The sequence below is a fragment of the Montipora foliosa genome, chromosome 12 (assembly GCF_036669935.1).
Source record: "Montipora foliosa isolate CH-2021 chromosome 12, ASM3666993v2, whole genome shotgun sequence".
In the NCBI taxonomy this organism is placed as follows: domain Eukaryota; kingdom Metazoa; phylum Cnidaria; class Anthozoa; order Scleractinia; family Acroporidae; genus Montipora; species Montipora foliosa.
In genome coordinates, this window is record NC_090880.1 from 4,191,253 (window position 1) to 4,208,752 (window position 17,500).

Consider the following 17,500-nt stretch of genomic DNA (forward strand, 5'->3'; position numbering starts at 1 on the left):
GTTTTGAGCTGTTTTCAAACAAAGGCAAAGTATTTACGACAATCGAGGCAATAAGATTTAGAGATCGATAAAAATAAAATAAACGTTTCATCTTTCGCCTCCTTTTACGTGACCGAGGATTACAATTATTAAGTAAAATGAATAGGCCCTGATTTCTCTCACCTTACTGCTTGACCCTTTAAGTTGACCTCTTGGGTCCCTAAATTCTGAGAGCCCCGCAGGGACATCCCTAAAACCTTGATCTGTGATAATCCCAGTAAGTGAGAGTCCCTTGGGCAGTGACAGTGAATATGGACATGCTAAGGAAAGCGCAAAAACATTAGATTAACCACACAAAAAAGAAACAAATGAGAGGAATGGGGTAATGTAAGTCTACTTAGAGACCAGAGGAAGACGACTACCTTCTGTTTTATTCCACACCTTGAAGGAAAGATAAGCAGTTTGAGATTTATTTTGTTGTATGACAGTGTGATTAAGCCTGGTTTGCACTAGCGACGCAAGCACAAAGCGCAAGCATAAGTAACTTAAGTTTAGTGAAAACGAACGTCGACATAAGCATCAAAATAGACTGCAAAAACAGTCGTTTTCTTCCCTTTTCGGAAGGCGCAAAGCGCCGTAAGCGTGATCCTCGCGTGTGAAGCGCGCGAGCCTCACCCGTTCAAATGCTTAGACGCGGGGAATATGGAACGGGTGCTTTAATTGGCCAGATTTAGCCAATTTCCTTGTGCGTATGCTGTGTTTCGTTTTCACGGAACGCAATCATAAGCGAAAGCCCAAGCCCAAGCACAAGGAAAAGCAAAAATCTTTATCCTTGTGATTGTGCTTGCATCAACGCCGTTTTAATTTCACTCTCATGCTCGCGCCTGTGCTTGCGTCGCTAGTAAAAACCAGGCTTTAGAGTTTCGAAAGCAAATGCAAAAATTGAATTACTCTGGTGAGTCAAAACAGAGACAAAGATAATCAAATGAACGAACCAGAACGTAACGCAGAATACTTATAACCGACGCTTAGCGCGGCACAATAACGAACCTACAATCCTGGAAAAATCGTTGGGACAATGAGGTCAGTAAGATGCCAGCAATTTCAACTTCAACCTTCTCATCCCACCCCTCCGCTCGTACAAAGTTGATATGAATCCGGAAACAAACAAAAAAGCTGCAGTTGGTTTCAATATTCCTTGCGGGGTGGTGAAGGGCAGTTGAGAGGCCGCTATGAGGGGATTTATTATAAAATATACGGTAATTTAATTGAAGCGATTTTTGTGCTTATTACTGAAGGTGAACTACTTGCAGAATGAGACATCACGTCTCGAGTATCACGTTCGACGAACGTATAGAAAGTGTAAAAATAAAATAACAATGTTTAAGAATCTTGAAATATATTTCGCTCTTCGAGCCTCATCAGTCAAAAAGGTGTCCCAAGAAATTTTCTGTCTCACCTGAGCAACTTTTGGCTGATGAAGTTTCAGTTTCACGACTGTTATGCCAGCAGTGAGAACTGGTTCGCAAACAGGCACTAGGACTTGAGTATCATTACTGATGTCCAGAGATACGTGTGAGGGACAAGCTAAAATCAAGTGAATAATGCATGAATGTCATTAAAACAACACAACAATCAAGGAAAAGCTTCGTTACAAGTTAGCTCTTCCGCTTTTGTTCGGAAAACTCACGCTTGTTCCAGTCACATTGTGAGAAAGGAAAGGAAAGGAAAGGAACTTTATTTAAGTGTCTAATCTTCTAGCGCCGTAGAGCACTAATCGGGGACACTGTAAATTGAAATTAACAAGTTAGCGCAAATGAAATCAAATTTTGGTTTTTGAGGAGAGGGGAAACCGCAGTACCCGGAGAAAAACCTCTCGGTGCTGAGTAGAGAACCAATAAACTCAACCCACAAATGACGCCGATTCTGACAATCGAACCGGGCCACATTGGTGGGGGGCGAGTGCTCTCACCACTGCGCCATCCCTGCACCCGAAAATCGCCTATTGGGTGGATGAAGCAGCATTGACTAAGGCCCCCCGGCAATGGCAGCAAATTTCGTTTTTCAAATGTGAACAGAACTTAATAAACCTACTTGAAAGTCCTGTAGTGTGTGGCTGGATGTGCACTTCGTGTAACAGGATGGCTGTAGGAAGACTGACAGTCAAGTCACACCATTCTTCATTCAGAGGAAAGCGGTAAGACCATGCCGCAGACCGAGCACGGCGATGCTGAGTTGCAGCTTTCAACAAGGCATCGGGAGGATGCCTCGGAGATGAAGGACAGCTTATAGTCCCTAGGAAAACAAGACCAGTCTCATCAACTCAAGTATTATATCGACAAACACCCTTTCCCCACGATGAAGGTGATAAGGCCGGCAATATAATTATATATTTAGACAAGCCTAAAAGCAGCGCTCCTCAGATATTTTTGTAACCAGTCTGCTTACCACACGACCCGTCCGGCCTGCTCATTGCTAAAAATGTCCATTTTCCCCGTGCTCTTTCTTGCTCTTTTCTCCGTTTTTCATCGCCATTATTTCAGCCTGTTTTCTCGTGCTTGCCCTTTCTTCCGCTCCTCTTTACGCCTCTCGTTGTTTGTCACTGATATTTCCCGTTTTCTCTTGCTCTCAGTCGCTCTCTTTCACATTGAAAATCGCTCACTCGTCGTCTGCTTACTAGTTTTTTTCTCTCTCTCTTTCCCTTCTTTCCTCGTTGTACGACATTTTAAAACAATACTTAGCTTGTTTTGGTTGTCTTCAAAACTTTTGCTTGTTTACTGAAACGCAGTGTCAAATGCAGTACACTGGCCATGCAACTTCCCGTCAAAAAAGCTGGTTGCCGTGTTGGTTCCCGCTCATACAACTTCCCGCCAGAAAAATAATGCGGGTTCCAGCAGAGCGACATTTCGCGTACTGGCTTACATGAAAAGTTGAAGGTTCGGACGGATGGTCGGACGGTGACGTCATAACCCCAAACAAAATTTCTCGCATCGACGTGTACCATGTTTTCTTAACCCCGCGGAGCTCCGCCATAAGAATAGTACCCCGCGCGCACGGGGAGCTCCGCTAATAAACCTACGATCAACTTCACCTGAAAAGATTGTTAAAGGCCCACCTTCAAACGACAGGCTTTTCGACCGTTTGTTTTTGTTTGAATTTCAGCTATTGGCGAGATGTTCATATATGAAAATTGTTCCAAGGCACCCAATGCCTGTCGGTTGAAGATGGGCCTTTAAAGTGCTACTATGAACAAAACATCAATTTTTATTTTTATTTTTGATTTCAAAACTATGCTAACTAAACACTAAGTGACCCAAGTTTTAAGTATTGATTTAAAAAGGACACTACTTTCAATAAAGATCAGAAAAAACCCGAACTTGTCAATGATGCCTGTCGCGAAAACAAAAGAAAGTAACACGGACAAAAATTTGTAAGGGTCCAAAGCAGGACAGCGGCTCCTTTGGTAAATTTGATAAGTGAAAGAAATACAACTGCACAGTTCAGCCCTGAAGATCGGAAATGCCCCGAAAAGTTTCCAATTAAGCTTTTTTTAAAGGCGTGCCAGGCCAGACTCCTTTCCAGGGTCTCTTCTTGCCCAGCACTTAAAGTGCGGCAGGCCAAGAGCGCGGCTAATCCCAGGTCTGCTTTCGCTGTTAGTGTTTGCAAAACTATACAGTCGACGTATGGCGAAAATGCCACCTTTTTTTCTTATCAACACAAAACTAAAAGAGCGGAAATACCTTAACACTTACCATAAGGAGCAAAGTTAACAATCCTTCTGGCACAATCAGTGTCCGCTGCTGTCGTAGTTAAACCCTTTCGAGTCTCTTTCCTGTTCGTCTTGCGGGATAATTCGTGCATGACGGATAAAAGACCACTAGGGGAGCTGTCTAAACAAGATGTCTGACCAGATACAATAGACTTACAGACTATGTTGAGACCACCTGAAAAAGATCAGAATTGAGAAGAATACGAAGATGGAAAAGGGTATTTTAATAAGCAGTGAATGTTTGTGCTTCTTCAGTGAAAAAGTCATTTTTTCTCAAGAAAAGAGATTTCTGTTTAGGGTGGGGGCTAAGAACCCGAGTTCGAGTCTTGAAAATTTCGGACTCTTTTTTTCCTCCAGTTTTTCTTTTATAAATGTTTTTTTTCCCTTTTTTGTATTAATTTTTGTAAATATTTTTTCTTAGTTTGTTTCTTTTAATTTTCTTTGAAGTGAAGTGTGTAGTCGACCGTTATAAATGGCATCGACCGTTTCAACTGGCAACGACCGTTCTGAAAAATGGCAACGACCGTTTACGAAAGGGAAATGTGCTGCGGCACCCTGCGAGCAGAGTCTCTCTAAACAGTGTTCGACACTTGCTTTTTTACTAATTTGCCCTTTGGGCAACCAGTTTTGATTTTTTGGTTGCCCATGGTTCTTTTCGGTTGCCCACCTTCTAAAGACCTGTTGCCCATTAAAACGCAAAGGAGGCTTGTAAAAATGTCAATTTTGTGTAACATGTGTGTGAAGTGGGTTTGACAGATCAACGCGACTCCTGCTCTGTGTCCATTGTGTTGTAGTAGCCTTAACAGTTTTGCTTTGACAAGCATATCTTTAAGCGCTTTTCCTTTGTGTAAGAGATCAAGGGAGATTCCTTGAATTTCTCTTTGAGATTAAGCTGGTTTTGAATTTAAATGCCATTTGTCCAATGGAATTTTCTTTAAGCCTTTCAAAGCTGGTTGAGATTACGTGACAAAAGGTACAATTTTCTTGTGCGCTTGTTCGATATCAAAGTATCGTAACGCATTTGGCCGTGCGAAAAGTGGGTTCCATTGTTATTTTCGAAGATGTTCCTCCTTCCAATCTGTTTTGGGGTTTGTACCAATAATTAATTTATATCTTTTTTCAATCGCGTTTGCAGTGACTACGTCATACTACTAGCCACTTTCTTCGTTGCCAATCAACTCGTTTCACAAAATATAAGTCGAACAAAAATTCTGATTGCCCGATCGGGCAAGTCTTAGAGTTGTTTTACTTGCCCACGGATATATTTCGCTTGCCCCGGGCAATCAGGCAAGTGTTAGTGTCGAACACTGCTAAAGCCCCGGCCACCAGAGGGCGAGCAAGCGAGGCCTGCAGAAATCGTGTCAAGTCTTTTAAGTCACCGGAGCCCAAGTTCCTGGGCTAGTCACTCCGGTCAAACCAGTTTTGGCAGCGCACGCATCATAGCCTTCAGTACGAAAATCAATATGGCGTATAGAAGTGCGACCAATACTTGGCCTGGGTTTGAAAATGTCTCCAAGCAACAACTTGCGCATACTCAACAAAGACATTACACGATTTCTGCAGAGTCCTTTCTTTCTCGTCGAGTTAAGAAGGCTCTGCTGGCAAGGTGGTAGTGAGGTTACGAAAAAAAAGGCTTACCTTTTTCACAGAACTTAGTTACTTCTTGAGACGACTCCAAAACTTTGAATATAATCCACAAAAGAGGATCTGAAAGATGTTTTGCTGCTTCAAACTTTGACCCTTCTTTGTCAAGCTTGGATGCTTGAAGATAAGCGAGGATTCCATCCAAGAGAACCTCTCGCTTGCTGACATTGCTCTGCAGAACACTCAAAAGTTGCAACACTCCTTCTTCGACAGATGTTGGCCGGACAGAGAGCTTCACATCACAGGATAACTTTTCCGGAGTGGAGTTAAACATGCCCAGCTTGTCTAGAGAAAAATGGTTGAGGCATTCCAACAAACACACAAGAACATCCTTAGTGGCAACCAATTTATCAGCGAGATTGCGACGAGAGTTCCTAGTGCAATCATCACGACTTCCTGGAAATGCAGTCGAGTCTTGATGTGTTTCTCCACTGGATTCGGTTAGTGGTTCAGTCCCATGGTTTTCATTTGGTTTTGACTTTTGCAATATTTGAATTATCAACCCGAGAAGCTGAAAGAGCCAGGAACTGTTATCCAGTTTGTCGACACCTGGTCCAGTTGCAGATTGTAAGAGTATGTCGGCAGAAGGGAGGAGACTTACGCTCTGTTTGTGCGCGAGGTACTCCAAGCAAAGTTCTACCGAGGCGCTTATCAGACTTGCTATTATGTCGAGATTCGCTTGATGCCACGTAACCTTTGAATCTGCCATTAAAATGTCAATGACTGGATGTAACTGAAGGACTGCAACTCGGTTGGATAGCCTGCAAGGTGTTTGTTAAAAAAACAAAACAATGATTAAAGAACTGTTCCTGACTCATATTTGTTTTGACGCTACTACATCTGTTAATCGAGAGAGCGAAGTTAAACGATATATCTTGGGGCTGTAATTTTTCAATGAAATAAAGAACCTGGAATCTTTACAAACGTTTGAAGAACTAATTTGGTTTAGGTTATTTGGGAATGCTGTTGAAAGTGCGAAAGCAGAAAAAAGAACAACACGAAGACATGATATTTTGTAGTGGTGACGCGGAGATACTCGGAAAAAACCCGAATGGTCGTTTGCAGGAGTCGAACCTGCGACCCTTCCATTAATAGTCCGCATTCTCTACCACTGAGCTATTGGTAAAGCATCCGAACTAGTGATCGGAAGGTCGTAAGTTCGACTCCCGTAAACGAGCACGTACACAGATTTCTCCGAATATCCCTGCATGAGTCAACATTGAGAAAAAGATATCTCTTCATCGACCTGGGTTAACAATTTCCATCTTCGTCTTTCATTTCAACAGCAAAGAAAAACAAGAATATGTTAATTTTGGAACAAAACGTCAACATGGATTTTCCAAGAACAACATACCACACCTTTTTGTGCAAAGTTGAAGAACTGTTTTGAGCAAAAGTTCCCGAAATTGCAGGGAAACTTTAACGTCAACATCAGCAACTGACTGTAAACACACTAAAAATGATTTGACGGGTTTTGGACTTGGTGAAATGTAGTGCGATCCATCTGGTGGTATTTGGCACAACAGCTTCACCAAAAATTTCAAAAGATCTTCATTGCTGAGAAATGCTAACAATTCCGCATCGGCTGTATTTTTCAATTGTTGTCCAGATATCACCGTGAGAACTTGTAAACAAAGTCGCTGCGCTTGAGCAGATGACGTTCCTTGATTAGACAAATGGGACAGCATATTCTTTAGAGAGATCGTGTCAAGTTTTAAACCATTGCAACAAAGTTGAATTTTAAGCCACAGATCCAACAATGCCACAATGTCAACCTCGGGACTGCCACAGGACTTGAATATATTGCAAAACGCGGACTGCAGAGCCTTTTCAGCCACAAAGGTATTTCCTTTTCGCTCCACTGGCTTCCTTGCTCGCTCGTTGGTCCCTCTTGGAAGTGAAGCTGCAGGACTAAGAGCCCTTGCTATGGCATCGGCTTGTAGATATTCTAACATCTTAAGATCTTGTTCTGCTTCCATCTCTAGTCCCAGGTCTAAGCGCATATCAATCGCAGACGAGAGTTTGATGGGAGGAGGGCAAACCTTCGCTTCCCATGCAGGTGGCATCGCTGGTTTCTCGTGGACTGGTGTTGGTTGTGGCATGTCGCTGCCATTGGTCATGTCTATGTACTCTCCGATCCACCCTGGAGCATGAAGTTCCCCCTCAGAGGGCAATTCATATTCTTCGTAGAAATCACTTGTCTCTATGTCTAAAAGGTAGGTCTTTTCTTTGGGTTCTAAGGTGCTTGCCATTAAAGAACCCTCAGGGACATTTTCCCGAATTTCAGGACCTTGGCCAACTGAAGGCTTTGGAGTATCGATCGTTTTGTTGCCAGCACCACCTTGAAAAAAAAGTTTAATCAGCTATGAGGGCGACAACGAACAAATAAGGAGGCAATTAGGTCTCACAGTGTACATCATGTCTAGGGCTAAATTTGCATATATTAATCAAGAACGTAGGAAATAAAGGGTTCCATTGTCAAACTGTTCAAATCAAAACGAATCATCCAAACCTTACAACTTGATTGACAGACAGATGAGTGTCATGTGATAAGTCGTTTCATATACATAAGCATTTCAAGATGATTTCGCTCTGTTTACAAGAACATTCTAACTTATCAATGTTTAGTGCCGAGAGTCACAGGCTTGGGTATTTTCAGTATGTGTTCAGTGAACATTTCTTTGTAAGTGTCTTTGTTCCATTCTTTTACACCACTTTATCCCTAAGTTCTGTATGACAGTACCAGACAGTCTGTCCCGTGTAGATTAACGATTCCTACGAGCGGGCCAGTCAACTTCTTTTCCTGGTTATTTTTAACCAAGGTTCGGTTTATTGATAGTTTCAAGCACCAAAAACAATTAGCATACAGCAACAAAATACACGCAGTCAAGTCCAGTAAGCGAGTGATGTGTGGAAATTTACATACATGCATACACACACAAACACGCTTACTGACCTACCCCAACAAGGGCTTTTCAGGGCCAATGATACTACAGAACAAGACTTTTAAAAAAAATCTCAACTAGGCAGGACAGGGCAGAGGCAAACCAGTTGGTTATTTACAAGTGAGGCAAACCGTTCGGCAATTATAAAATTTCAATAGTGCTTTAAGCGGAGCACGAACCTTGCAGGAGGTCTTGCAACAGAGATGTGAGAGCATGAGTCGCCCAGGGACCTCCCCAATGAGATGACAGGGATCCATTTGGCATCACACACATTCGCAAGAGCTGTTCCAGCTGATCATCCGTCACCACATCAACGAGACAAACACGAGGTTCACTTACACATGACAAGTGGGCAACAACCTGCAAAATGATAACATGTGTGTCGGTTCAGTTCAGTTTCTTTTTTGCCATTTTTTTGCTGTATTACATCACGGTGGGTTCTGGTCGACCTCAATCTGGCTCGAGGGTTTATCTCCGGGTATTCTGTTGTTCCTCCCTCATCAAAATCGACTCATGGCTAATTACATCTTGCTGCGGTGCTGTGCGCCGACATCAGACATGGGCCATAGAGCCAGAGGCCCTTATGAATGCTTACGGCTTTCTTGTATTCTGACATAAACCAACTTGAAAAAATTAGGAGCCACTATAGGCCGGATGGAATTCCCTGCAGTCCCTAGCTCTTATACTCAACTGACCATGGAAACCTGCTGTTATTAGAAAAGTGGCCGGGGTTGATCGAAGCACAGCGCTAACCAGCATGAAATGTCATGGAAACCTATAGGTTTTGATATCTCTTAGCCAGCTGTTAGCGCTAACTAGGCTTCGAGCAACCGGTCCCTGAAGGTTCACAATGCCACCAAGACATTCATACTTAAATGACCCCCCCCCCCACCCAAGGGGCTTTTCAGGACCAATCAAAAATCAACGAAAAGACAGAACGGAATAACAACTGTTAAGAATCCCAACCGGCCGGTGGCAAACAAGCTGGCTGTTTAAAAGAGCAGCCGAGAAGCTGAACTAGGGACTACCAGGATCAAATTCAACGAGTGGTCAGAATGGGTCTTGGAACGCGGGATCTCCGAGTCTCAAGGCAAGCGTCCAAACCAGTGGGCTGCATCGCTTCCAGAGACGGTATCTATCACTAGTGTATTACTAGGCAGGCAAGAAAAAACGAAAACTAACCAAAATGCTCAATGTAAAATGCACTTATTAGAAAATAATTTTAAACCAGAGTGCACGGGATCTGATCTGGTTATTTCTGATACCCTCTACTTTGTTGAATCAAATCTTGATGATGTGTTAAAACAGTTTTCCACCCCAGCGATCAACATCATTCAATAGTGTTCAACAAAAGCGAACGGATGCTAAACCCGTTTGCCCACGCCTGTATTAACATACCTTGCACGCAGTCAAAAACAGTTCCACACTGCACGCAGAATTCATACTAAGCATGAAGCTGATCATCTTTCTAATCACAGGAACTGTGGTATTGGCAGGAAGAGGTGTGGTTGTTAAGAACACACTTGGTGGAGCTGCGGATTTTTCTGGTTGTGTTTTGCCTTCATCTCCATGTCGCCGCAATTTGGACCAGTCCTTCATGTGCTGATATAGAAATGTATATTATCAAGAGCTGAACTATACTTCCATTTTAGAAGCCTTATTGGACTTATCTCTTCTTGGAAGAACTTGTTCTTTTTCTAAATATCTTCAAGTCATAATTGATATATACATCTCTTTACAGATCTATGTAAATAACCAAGGGGAGATGCACGGACAAAAACAACATTAAACAACCACCACTCTCTCCGTTCTAAACATGCAAACTGTTTACATTTTAAAGCTAATTATACCAGGTTGGGTGAACAGTCATGTGGTGAGTCTTACCCAGGCTACATCTATGTCTACAACTCCGAGCACTGGACAAGTCCCCTTTGACTTATAACAGCTTTGATTACGTGGCCTCCTACACCATAAGCATTTTTGAGACATCACTGCCAAGTTTTGCTTGAGAATTTAGGCTAGAAAACAAAACTGCAAACTCCGTGCCCTGCTCTTAAAATAGTGTGTTGGATCTTTAACGTCTCACAGAGTTTATGAACAAGGGCTGCGAGACGGGACCTACGATTTATAGTCCTTACACGACAAGACGTGAAAGTGTAATTACAAAGGCAGTACTTTCTCCTTTGTTATTTGAAGACCCAGCTGAGTGTTGGTTCTTGTGGGAAATGAACTCACGACCTCCCGCACGCGAGTCCGATGCTCGGCCAACTGAGCGAATCAGTCGGCTGTGGACAAGCACGTAAGGAAAGAACAAAGAAAAGTGTTTCTTGGCTACAGAAGCCACTGAAGAAAAAATCCAATCACGGAAATAAGAATCACCTTATATGCTTGTTTTCCATTCCCTTTAAGCTTGCTCATTTTGATATGCCTTTGGAGACCATAGACACCGCTGTCACTTGCAGATCCTGCTGGCTGAGTCGCCGGCATCGGTAGCATGAAGTCCCACCGACTCCGTTTGGATGACTTGCTCCCCTTTGGCGGTTTGGATGACTTACTTTTGCTGGAAGAGGTAGATCCGCCACTTTTGCCATTACTTGCCTTGGAATTGTCTCCATTCTCTATTAGCGAATAACATTACAAGGAGATTAAAATCTGTCTTCTTAATTCCCCAGAAATGAGTACAAGGAATGTGCATAGTGATCAAAACGTTCCTCAATTCTATTTAAAAGAACACAAACTTGTTAGTGAAAACATCCCGACAGGTAAGGTGTTTCATAAAACTATTTTAAAGTTGTTACAAATTTAAGGTTAATGGCTAACTTTTTTGTTTTATTCTCACACCAAAGTCTGTCGTCCTTAATTTCTTGTTAAAAACGAAAGCAAATGTACCTGGAACAAAAAAAGATATTGCATACTTACTTATTATCAGAATACGGAGCTTATGCAGTGGCTATTCGTACGGGACCCAAAGACCGACCTATATTTGCTATTACAGGTTCTGCCCCTAACCTTGAACGACACAGCCACGCAGTTATTGAAAGCTAACCGTTTTAAAAATGGGTGCCTAGAGTTAAATGCGAGGAACACAAGGCAGGTCAGATGGCCGGTGACATCGAAACGAAGGAGGTATTTCGTGAAATTAAACAGGTATCAATGCCGTTGTTTGATAGCTGAACTGTACATAAAAGAATTAAAGACGAGGTGAGACTTATCGAGTGTTATTGAACCTGTAATAATCATTCTAAGAACACTCTCGTAAGAATAGGTTGATGTACGGGTCCCGTACTAACAGCCACTTTGTAACCTCATGTGATCATGTCACGTCGTTGTCAGGACGAGAACGGCAAAGAAATGTACCAAAACGTAAAACGCACGTGTGGAGCGTGCAGAAGTATTGTTTTTGCTCATGAAACCTATTGTTATGTGGCTTTCTCGCAGCCGTCATCGCCTTACTTGCTTAAGCTCACAAAGAGTGGAAAGTGGATGGAGAGAAGAGCAGAGGGAAAATCTGCTAAAATGCTTACTTTTTCCACCTCCATAATACTGACATGTATCAACCAACTGCACCCAAATGGAATTTTGATGCTCATGCAGATATAGTCAAACTGCTGAAGGCCAAAGGCATCCGGCAATCTTATAAGTAAATGCAATAGAGCACTTTTGAAAATACCACAATACTCTTTGTTTCTCCCTCCAAATTTTGCATAAGCATTGTTTCCAGTTTCTCTTGGGAATGACAGTGGTCCCAAGAGACAAAAAAAAAACAATGCTTATGCAAAATTTGGAGGGACAAACACAGAGTATTACTGTATTTTCGAAAGTGGCTCACTACCGGTAAAGACTCGTTTCCATATCACTGGAATCGGCCAGTGTAAAATGCAGACTGAGGTTACAATGTAACTGTTGAAAAAGCCCAAACTTCTTAGAAATGCTAACCTTACGCCTAATTAGGCCTAAAACAATATTTAGGCTTAACTGTTAGCATTTCGACTCCAGTGATTTAATTTCATTCTCAGGCACCTCACGTCCAAGGGCACTTTGAGATATGGAAACAAGTCTTTACCCTCACTACCGGATGTATTCATCATCAAGCGCATGCGTTTGGATACCCATTGACAATGGTATCTACCATTTGTTAAAAACGTGCACATGCATCATTCCATTCAACATAACTGGAACACTGCATAATTTAGTATCGTACATGTATCAATCAGAAGTCACATAACAGCCAATATCTTGTGCTTCATTGGATTATCCAGACAACTCGAAATAACAAAAGAACGCGGGCTATGGCCTCACGCTTTCTTCCGTTTCTCACAGTCAGTAACTCCAATAAAGCACTCATATTCTTTTTCGACTTTCCAAAACTCACATGTGTCGAGAAATGCTCGTCCAATTTTAAGATCCAACATGAAGTGTCCCTTTAATTCTAAAGCCCTGTTCACATTTGGCCTCGATTATGATCGAACTATAATCCAATTAAGTTTCGAATGGGTTCACATCAACTAATTACAGTACGTGATTAATAATTGGATTATAATTACTTCAAACAACCTCAAGGGGGTTGTATGAAGTAAGTGAAGTGCGTAATTGAACAGAATGGCGAACACGTGGTGGTATAAGCGGACGAAATTATATTTTATTGTATGACTAGCTCCGTGAGCGGGCAAGATGAACCAAATCGAGGGCAGTGATTGGCTACCCGAGCGGGCAAGATGGAGCGATACTGCCGGCTCGGGATTTCTCGTTTGGCCCCGCAAGATCAAAGATCATTTTTTGTCGTTTTAAGTCATATAATAAACCCGTTATTGACCAAGCTTGTTCGGTCAAGATGGCTGGATAATGGCCTCGTTCTTTTTCTGCATGTTTATCCAGCCATCTTGACCTCACGCTTGGTCAATAACCCATATATATTCTATTTTCGGAAGCTATCCTTGGTTCTCTTCAAGCCTCAAGCATGGTGATGATAATCGTGGGAGCAACGCGATACGGCGCCATTTTGTCTCACACTTTCGAGGTTACCTTGCCTTTCGCAGTTGTGAACAGAAACATAAATGAAGATAATTGAATGGAGTATGATAGCCTGAATTATACTTCAGTTGGTCATAATCAACGTCAAGTATGAACACGGCTTAAGCTTTGGCTACCAATTTCCAACAATAAGGTAAGGGTAAAGGTTCGCATTATTTTTAGCTTAAGGTAAAAGCAGCTCTTTATCCTTACTTGCAGAGCAGCATTTGGGAGACACTGTCATGTTAATTGCCTGTATTTCGAGACACTTAATAGTGATGTTGAAGTTGTGATACTTATTGACATCCACGTGCATCTAATTAGGGTAAATTCTGGACATAGATCGAGTTTCAATCGAGTGTCGTAAAACCAAAACCAAAGTAATTACTTTGGCCAATCAAAAAGGACGGAAACAATCCGGTAAACCAATCAAAACAAGAAGTAATTATACGTAGCCGACACAAAGCGCGGGAATATGTTCACGCGCGAACCACGATTGGTTTTGGTTTCACTTCTGATTGGTTGAAAAAGTGGCTCGAGAACTTTGAACCAATCACTGAGTGAAGTAATCATAAACCAAAGCAATTCGCTGATTACTTTTGATACTCAATTGAAAACCGCTCTATCGGCCAAAACTGAATTACTCGTTGGAAAGGAAATACAATGGCTAACCTTTTACAGGTTTCGGCGGCTTGCTCTGAACAATGCAGTTGTCTAGGACATGAGCCAGAAGGAGTAAAAGCCAGCCAACCAATGTCATGTCTAAGGACTCGATGTCAACTTTGAGGTCTTTCAGAAGAAGCAGTTCATCCAAGAGATTCAGAAAACTAGTAAGCACCACTTCAATTGATGGTGACTGCTGGCTTAAACTTACGAGCACTGCGAACAACCTTTGAAGCAAAATTCTGATTAAGTTACAAAGGATAATGTCATCACAAAGTAATACTTAAACACCTTAAAATGTTTTCCTGCACAGGAAAGAACATGGATATTTGATGATGACGACTACTGCATGTACACATGCAGTAAAATTGGGTCATGACTATAAAAGTGACAGCTAAGCTTTCCTCGGTGTAATGCAATAATATTGGTACTTCCATGGCTCATCCAAGATGGCTAGGAAAAGGCCCCCAAAAATGCTTTTTAACACAACATGAATATTCTTGATATATTTCAATTTATTTGCTTTTTAATTCGGGTATACTGAAAAATAAAAAAGTACCAACACTGAAGAAATACAAACGTGCTATAATATTGATTTCAATATCACACAGTCACATGTTCGTTAACGTGGACGGTTGTGTCTGGACTGCCCAGTGGAAAGGTCCTTTTAGAGTCAGATTCCTTGTTTAAGCTCACTGTTTTGATGTCACAATCCTTCCCATGTACTTCTCAAACACAGGTGTCCTTTCTCCTTATCCCACTTAGATAAACTCCTCACAGTTTATGAGCACTGTGGAGGAGTTTCTTCTTACTACAGTAAAGAGCCACATGTAAACACAATATTGGAATTACCACACAAGAATTTATACTATCCTTGCTACACTGCAGCATTAAAAAAATATATATATAGAAATGCAACCATGAAACTACAGTACATCGACCAAACGGAGGAGCAAAATCAATGTCTGAAACTAAGTCATCAGTTTTGCGGGAATGGAGTGGAGTGGCGGGAATGTGAAAGTGCTTTAAGTTAGTGTTCATACATCCGTGCTGTTTTTTAAAAACACTTTCGTCATTAAATGCATACCTTTCATGTGGAAAAATTCCCTTCTGGTTAGATGAAAAGAATTCTTTCAAGACACCGGATAAGAATTCTCCCCACCAAGGTCTGTTACCACAAGCATTTAAAAGTAGAGCACCTACTCTCTCGCGCTTCTGTGGTGAACCATGCACACAGAGATTCCTGAAAAGATTTTCACACATGACAGGCGTTACTTGACTCAAACAGGATTGCCAATCGATCGATAACTTTGGCTTAGCGAGATAGCCATCCAGAGAGGGACCAACACCCATAAGTGCCACCAGGGTGTCAACCAGACAATTACAAATGACCTGCAATTGATCATATTTGATGTTGTCAAGGGAGTCCACATCATTGATACATTCAGTGTTGGAAGTCAGCCTCGAAATGCACCGTTCCACAAGATTAAGTTGGTGCTGGAGGCTCATACATTCAGTGTATGCCTTGTGGACCTTCTTCTCTTCTTCAGTAGCACAAGTGCCCTTTCTTGGTTCATCCGTGATTGCGCTTTTTGGCTCAGCAGACTGTAACAAGTTTCGAAGCTGGGTGCAAGTCAAATTGTAATGACAGTGAATGTCTTCCAGCAAGTTGTGAAGTACTGGTAAACATTGGTGGTCGTGGTAACCAGCATCCAAGAGCTGAGTTTTTGCGTCGATTGAAAACTGACCACACCATGGGTGACCATAGAATTCTCCAATCCTGACTCGGGCTTTTGCGTTGTTCTTGGGTCTCCCCACCACTGTTAACTAAAGCAAATGGAATAACAGTAGTCTCAGTCAAGTGAACGACCAGGCAAAGGTACATTTTTGTTATACCAGTGAAAAACCACTTATGTCCAGAAATGCAAATTAGATGCACGCCCAATTTGGATATCCAACACGAAGTGTCACTGTAAGGCCAAGCATTCCCTACCTCTCTCTAACGATGAGGTTAGAGTGTACTGTAGCAGTACACTCCTGATTCACGATCATATCTAGAAAAGAGCCTCTCTACGATAATTTTAAAAAATAACTATTCTGCTCCACTTTTAAACTCGCAACCGACAGTTGTAAACTCAATACAATCATTGAATCACATGCTTTCTTAATCGATTTTCCGTTGTCAATTATACTTTTTACCACAATTGCTTGTAATCTCGCAATCTGATTGGCTAATTTTCTGTTGTCGATAAGAGTCTAGACAATGCTGTACGCATCACGCTCGCGTCAATTTGAATTCCATTCGTCAATCAAACATTCAACTCAGAATTGAATGTTGGATAAACGAATTAAATGTTTCAATTGCCGAATTGAATGTTTAAATGACCAATTGAACCTTTCAGTTGCCGAATTGAATGTTTGAATTTAATAACTGCGAGTGTAAATTACAAGATAGAATGCTTGAATTGAAGGTTTGAATTTTCTGTTTGTGTAATGCCTATTTTCCTTAAAAAAAAAACCACACATTTCAAAACTAAGGAAGACATCACTTTCCACTAACCTTGACAAATCGACACACAGGAGGAGGTAAAAGGTCTTTAAGTACACAAGCAGAAAGGTTAATATCTGACAATACTGCTAATCTCTGTGCATCTGGGTCATCTTGTACCAACCAAACGTCAATGGAGAGAGACATTATGTCAGCGCATTGAGGAATCAAAACATCAGTCAACTGGACAACACAGCCAAAGTCTATAACCACGTGATGCCGAGCACCAGCATGAAGACGGTCAATCACCAACATCTGCGAATGAGGAAGCTGATGAAAGAAGAATAAAGAAAGTCTAGTGATGCACAGGAAAACAACTTCTGTCATGACTTTAAATTACATCTTTGGCTCTTTGGCAAACCACAGCTGATTTCTCCCGTATCAAGAGGAGGAAAGAAGAATAAAGAAAGTGAAGTGATGCACAGGAAAACAACTTCTGTCATGACCTTAAATTATATCTTTGGCTCTTCGGCAAACCACAGCTGATTTCTCCCGTATCAAGAGCACAAAAAGAACCAAGCAATTTTTTGATAAAAAAAGAACCTTTAATATACCTTTTTCGCTTGTACGTTTTGTTTTCCCAATACAGATCATGTGATCATACGCAGGAGGTTTGGTCCTTTGTTTTGTTCATTAAAAAGAGCGCATACAACCATGAGTATGTCTGCATGCACTCTTTTTAATAAACAAAACCAAGGACCAACCCTCCTGAGTATCATCACATGACCTGTATTGGGAAAACAAAATGTACAAGCGAAAAAGGTCTATAATAATAATTAGTATAAATACACAGGTGATTATACAAAATCGCGCGCTCTCATTGGCTCGCTATCTCGGATTATCAGCCGATAATCATCTCGACGGACAAAATGGCTGCCAGTAATCGTTTTGCCACTGTAAGTGAAGATGATTTCGCGTTGAAATGTTTTTTTTTTCTCTTTT

General features: G+C 41.6%; 1 protein-coding gene across 3 annotated transcripts in view; it reads right to left on the bottom strand.

Annotated features, from left to right (window-relative positions):
* Positions 1-17,500, bottom strand: part of LOC137978382 (baculoviral IAP repeat-containing protein 6-like) — a 65,998-nt gene that overhangs the window by 21,775 nt on the left and 26,723 nt on the right. For all 3 annotated transcript variants that reach the window (XM_068825269.1, XM_068825270.1, XM_068825268.1), the window contains exons 18-29: positions 16,571-16,828; positions 15,098-15,837; positions 14,020-14,237; positions 10,717-10,955; positions 9,736-9,939; positions 8,517-8,697; positions 6,752-7,733; positions 5,387-6,153; positions 3,732-3,923; positions 2,074-2,274; positions 1,439-1,566; positions 163-299 (exon numbers count right to left, since the gene is read on the bottom strand). In XM_068825269.1, coding sequence (XP_068681370.1) covers positions 163-299; positions 1,439-1,566; positions 2,074-2,274; positions 3,732-3,923; positions 5,387-6,153; positions 6,752-7,733; positions 8,517-8,697; positions 9,736-9,939; positions 10,717-10,955; positions 14,020-14,237; positions 15,098-15,837; positions 16,571-16,828 — 4,247 coding nt within the window. The remainder of the gene's footprint in view (positions 1-162; positions 300-1,438; positions 1,567-2,073; positions 2,275-3,731; positions 3,924-5,386; positions 6,154-6,751; positions 7,734-8,516; positions 8,698-9,735; positions 9,940-10,716; positions 10,956-14,019; positions 14,238-15,097; positions 15,838-16,570; positions 16,829-17,500) is intronic.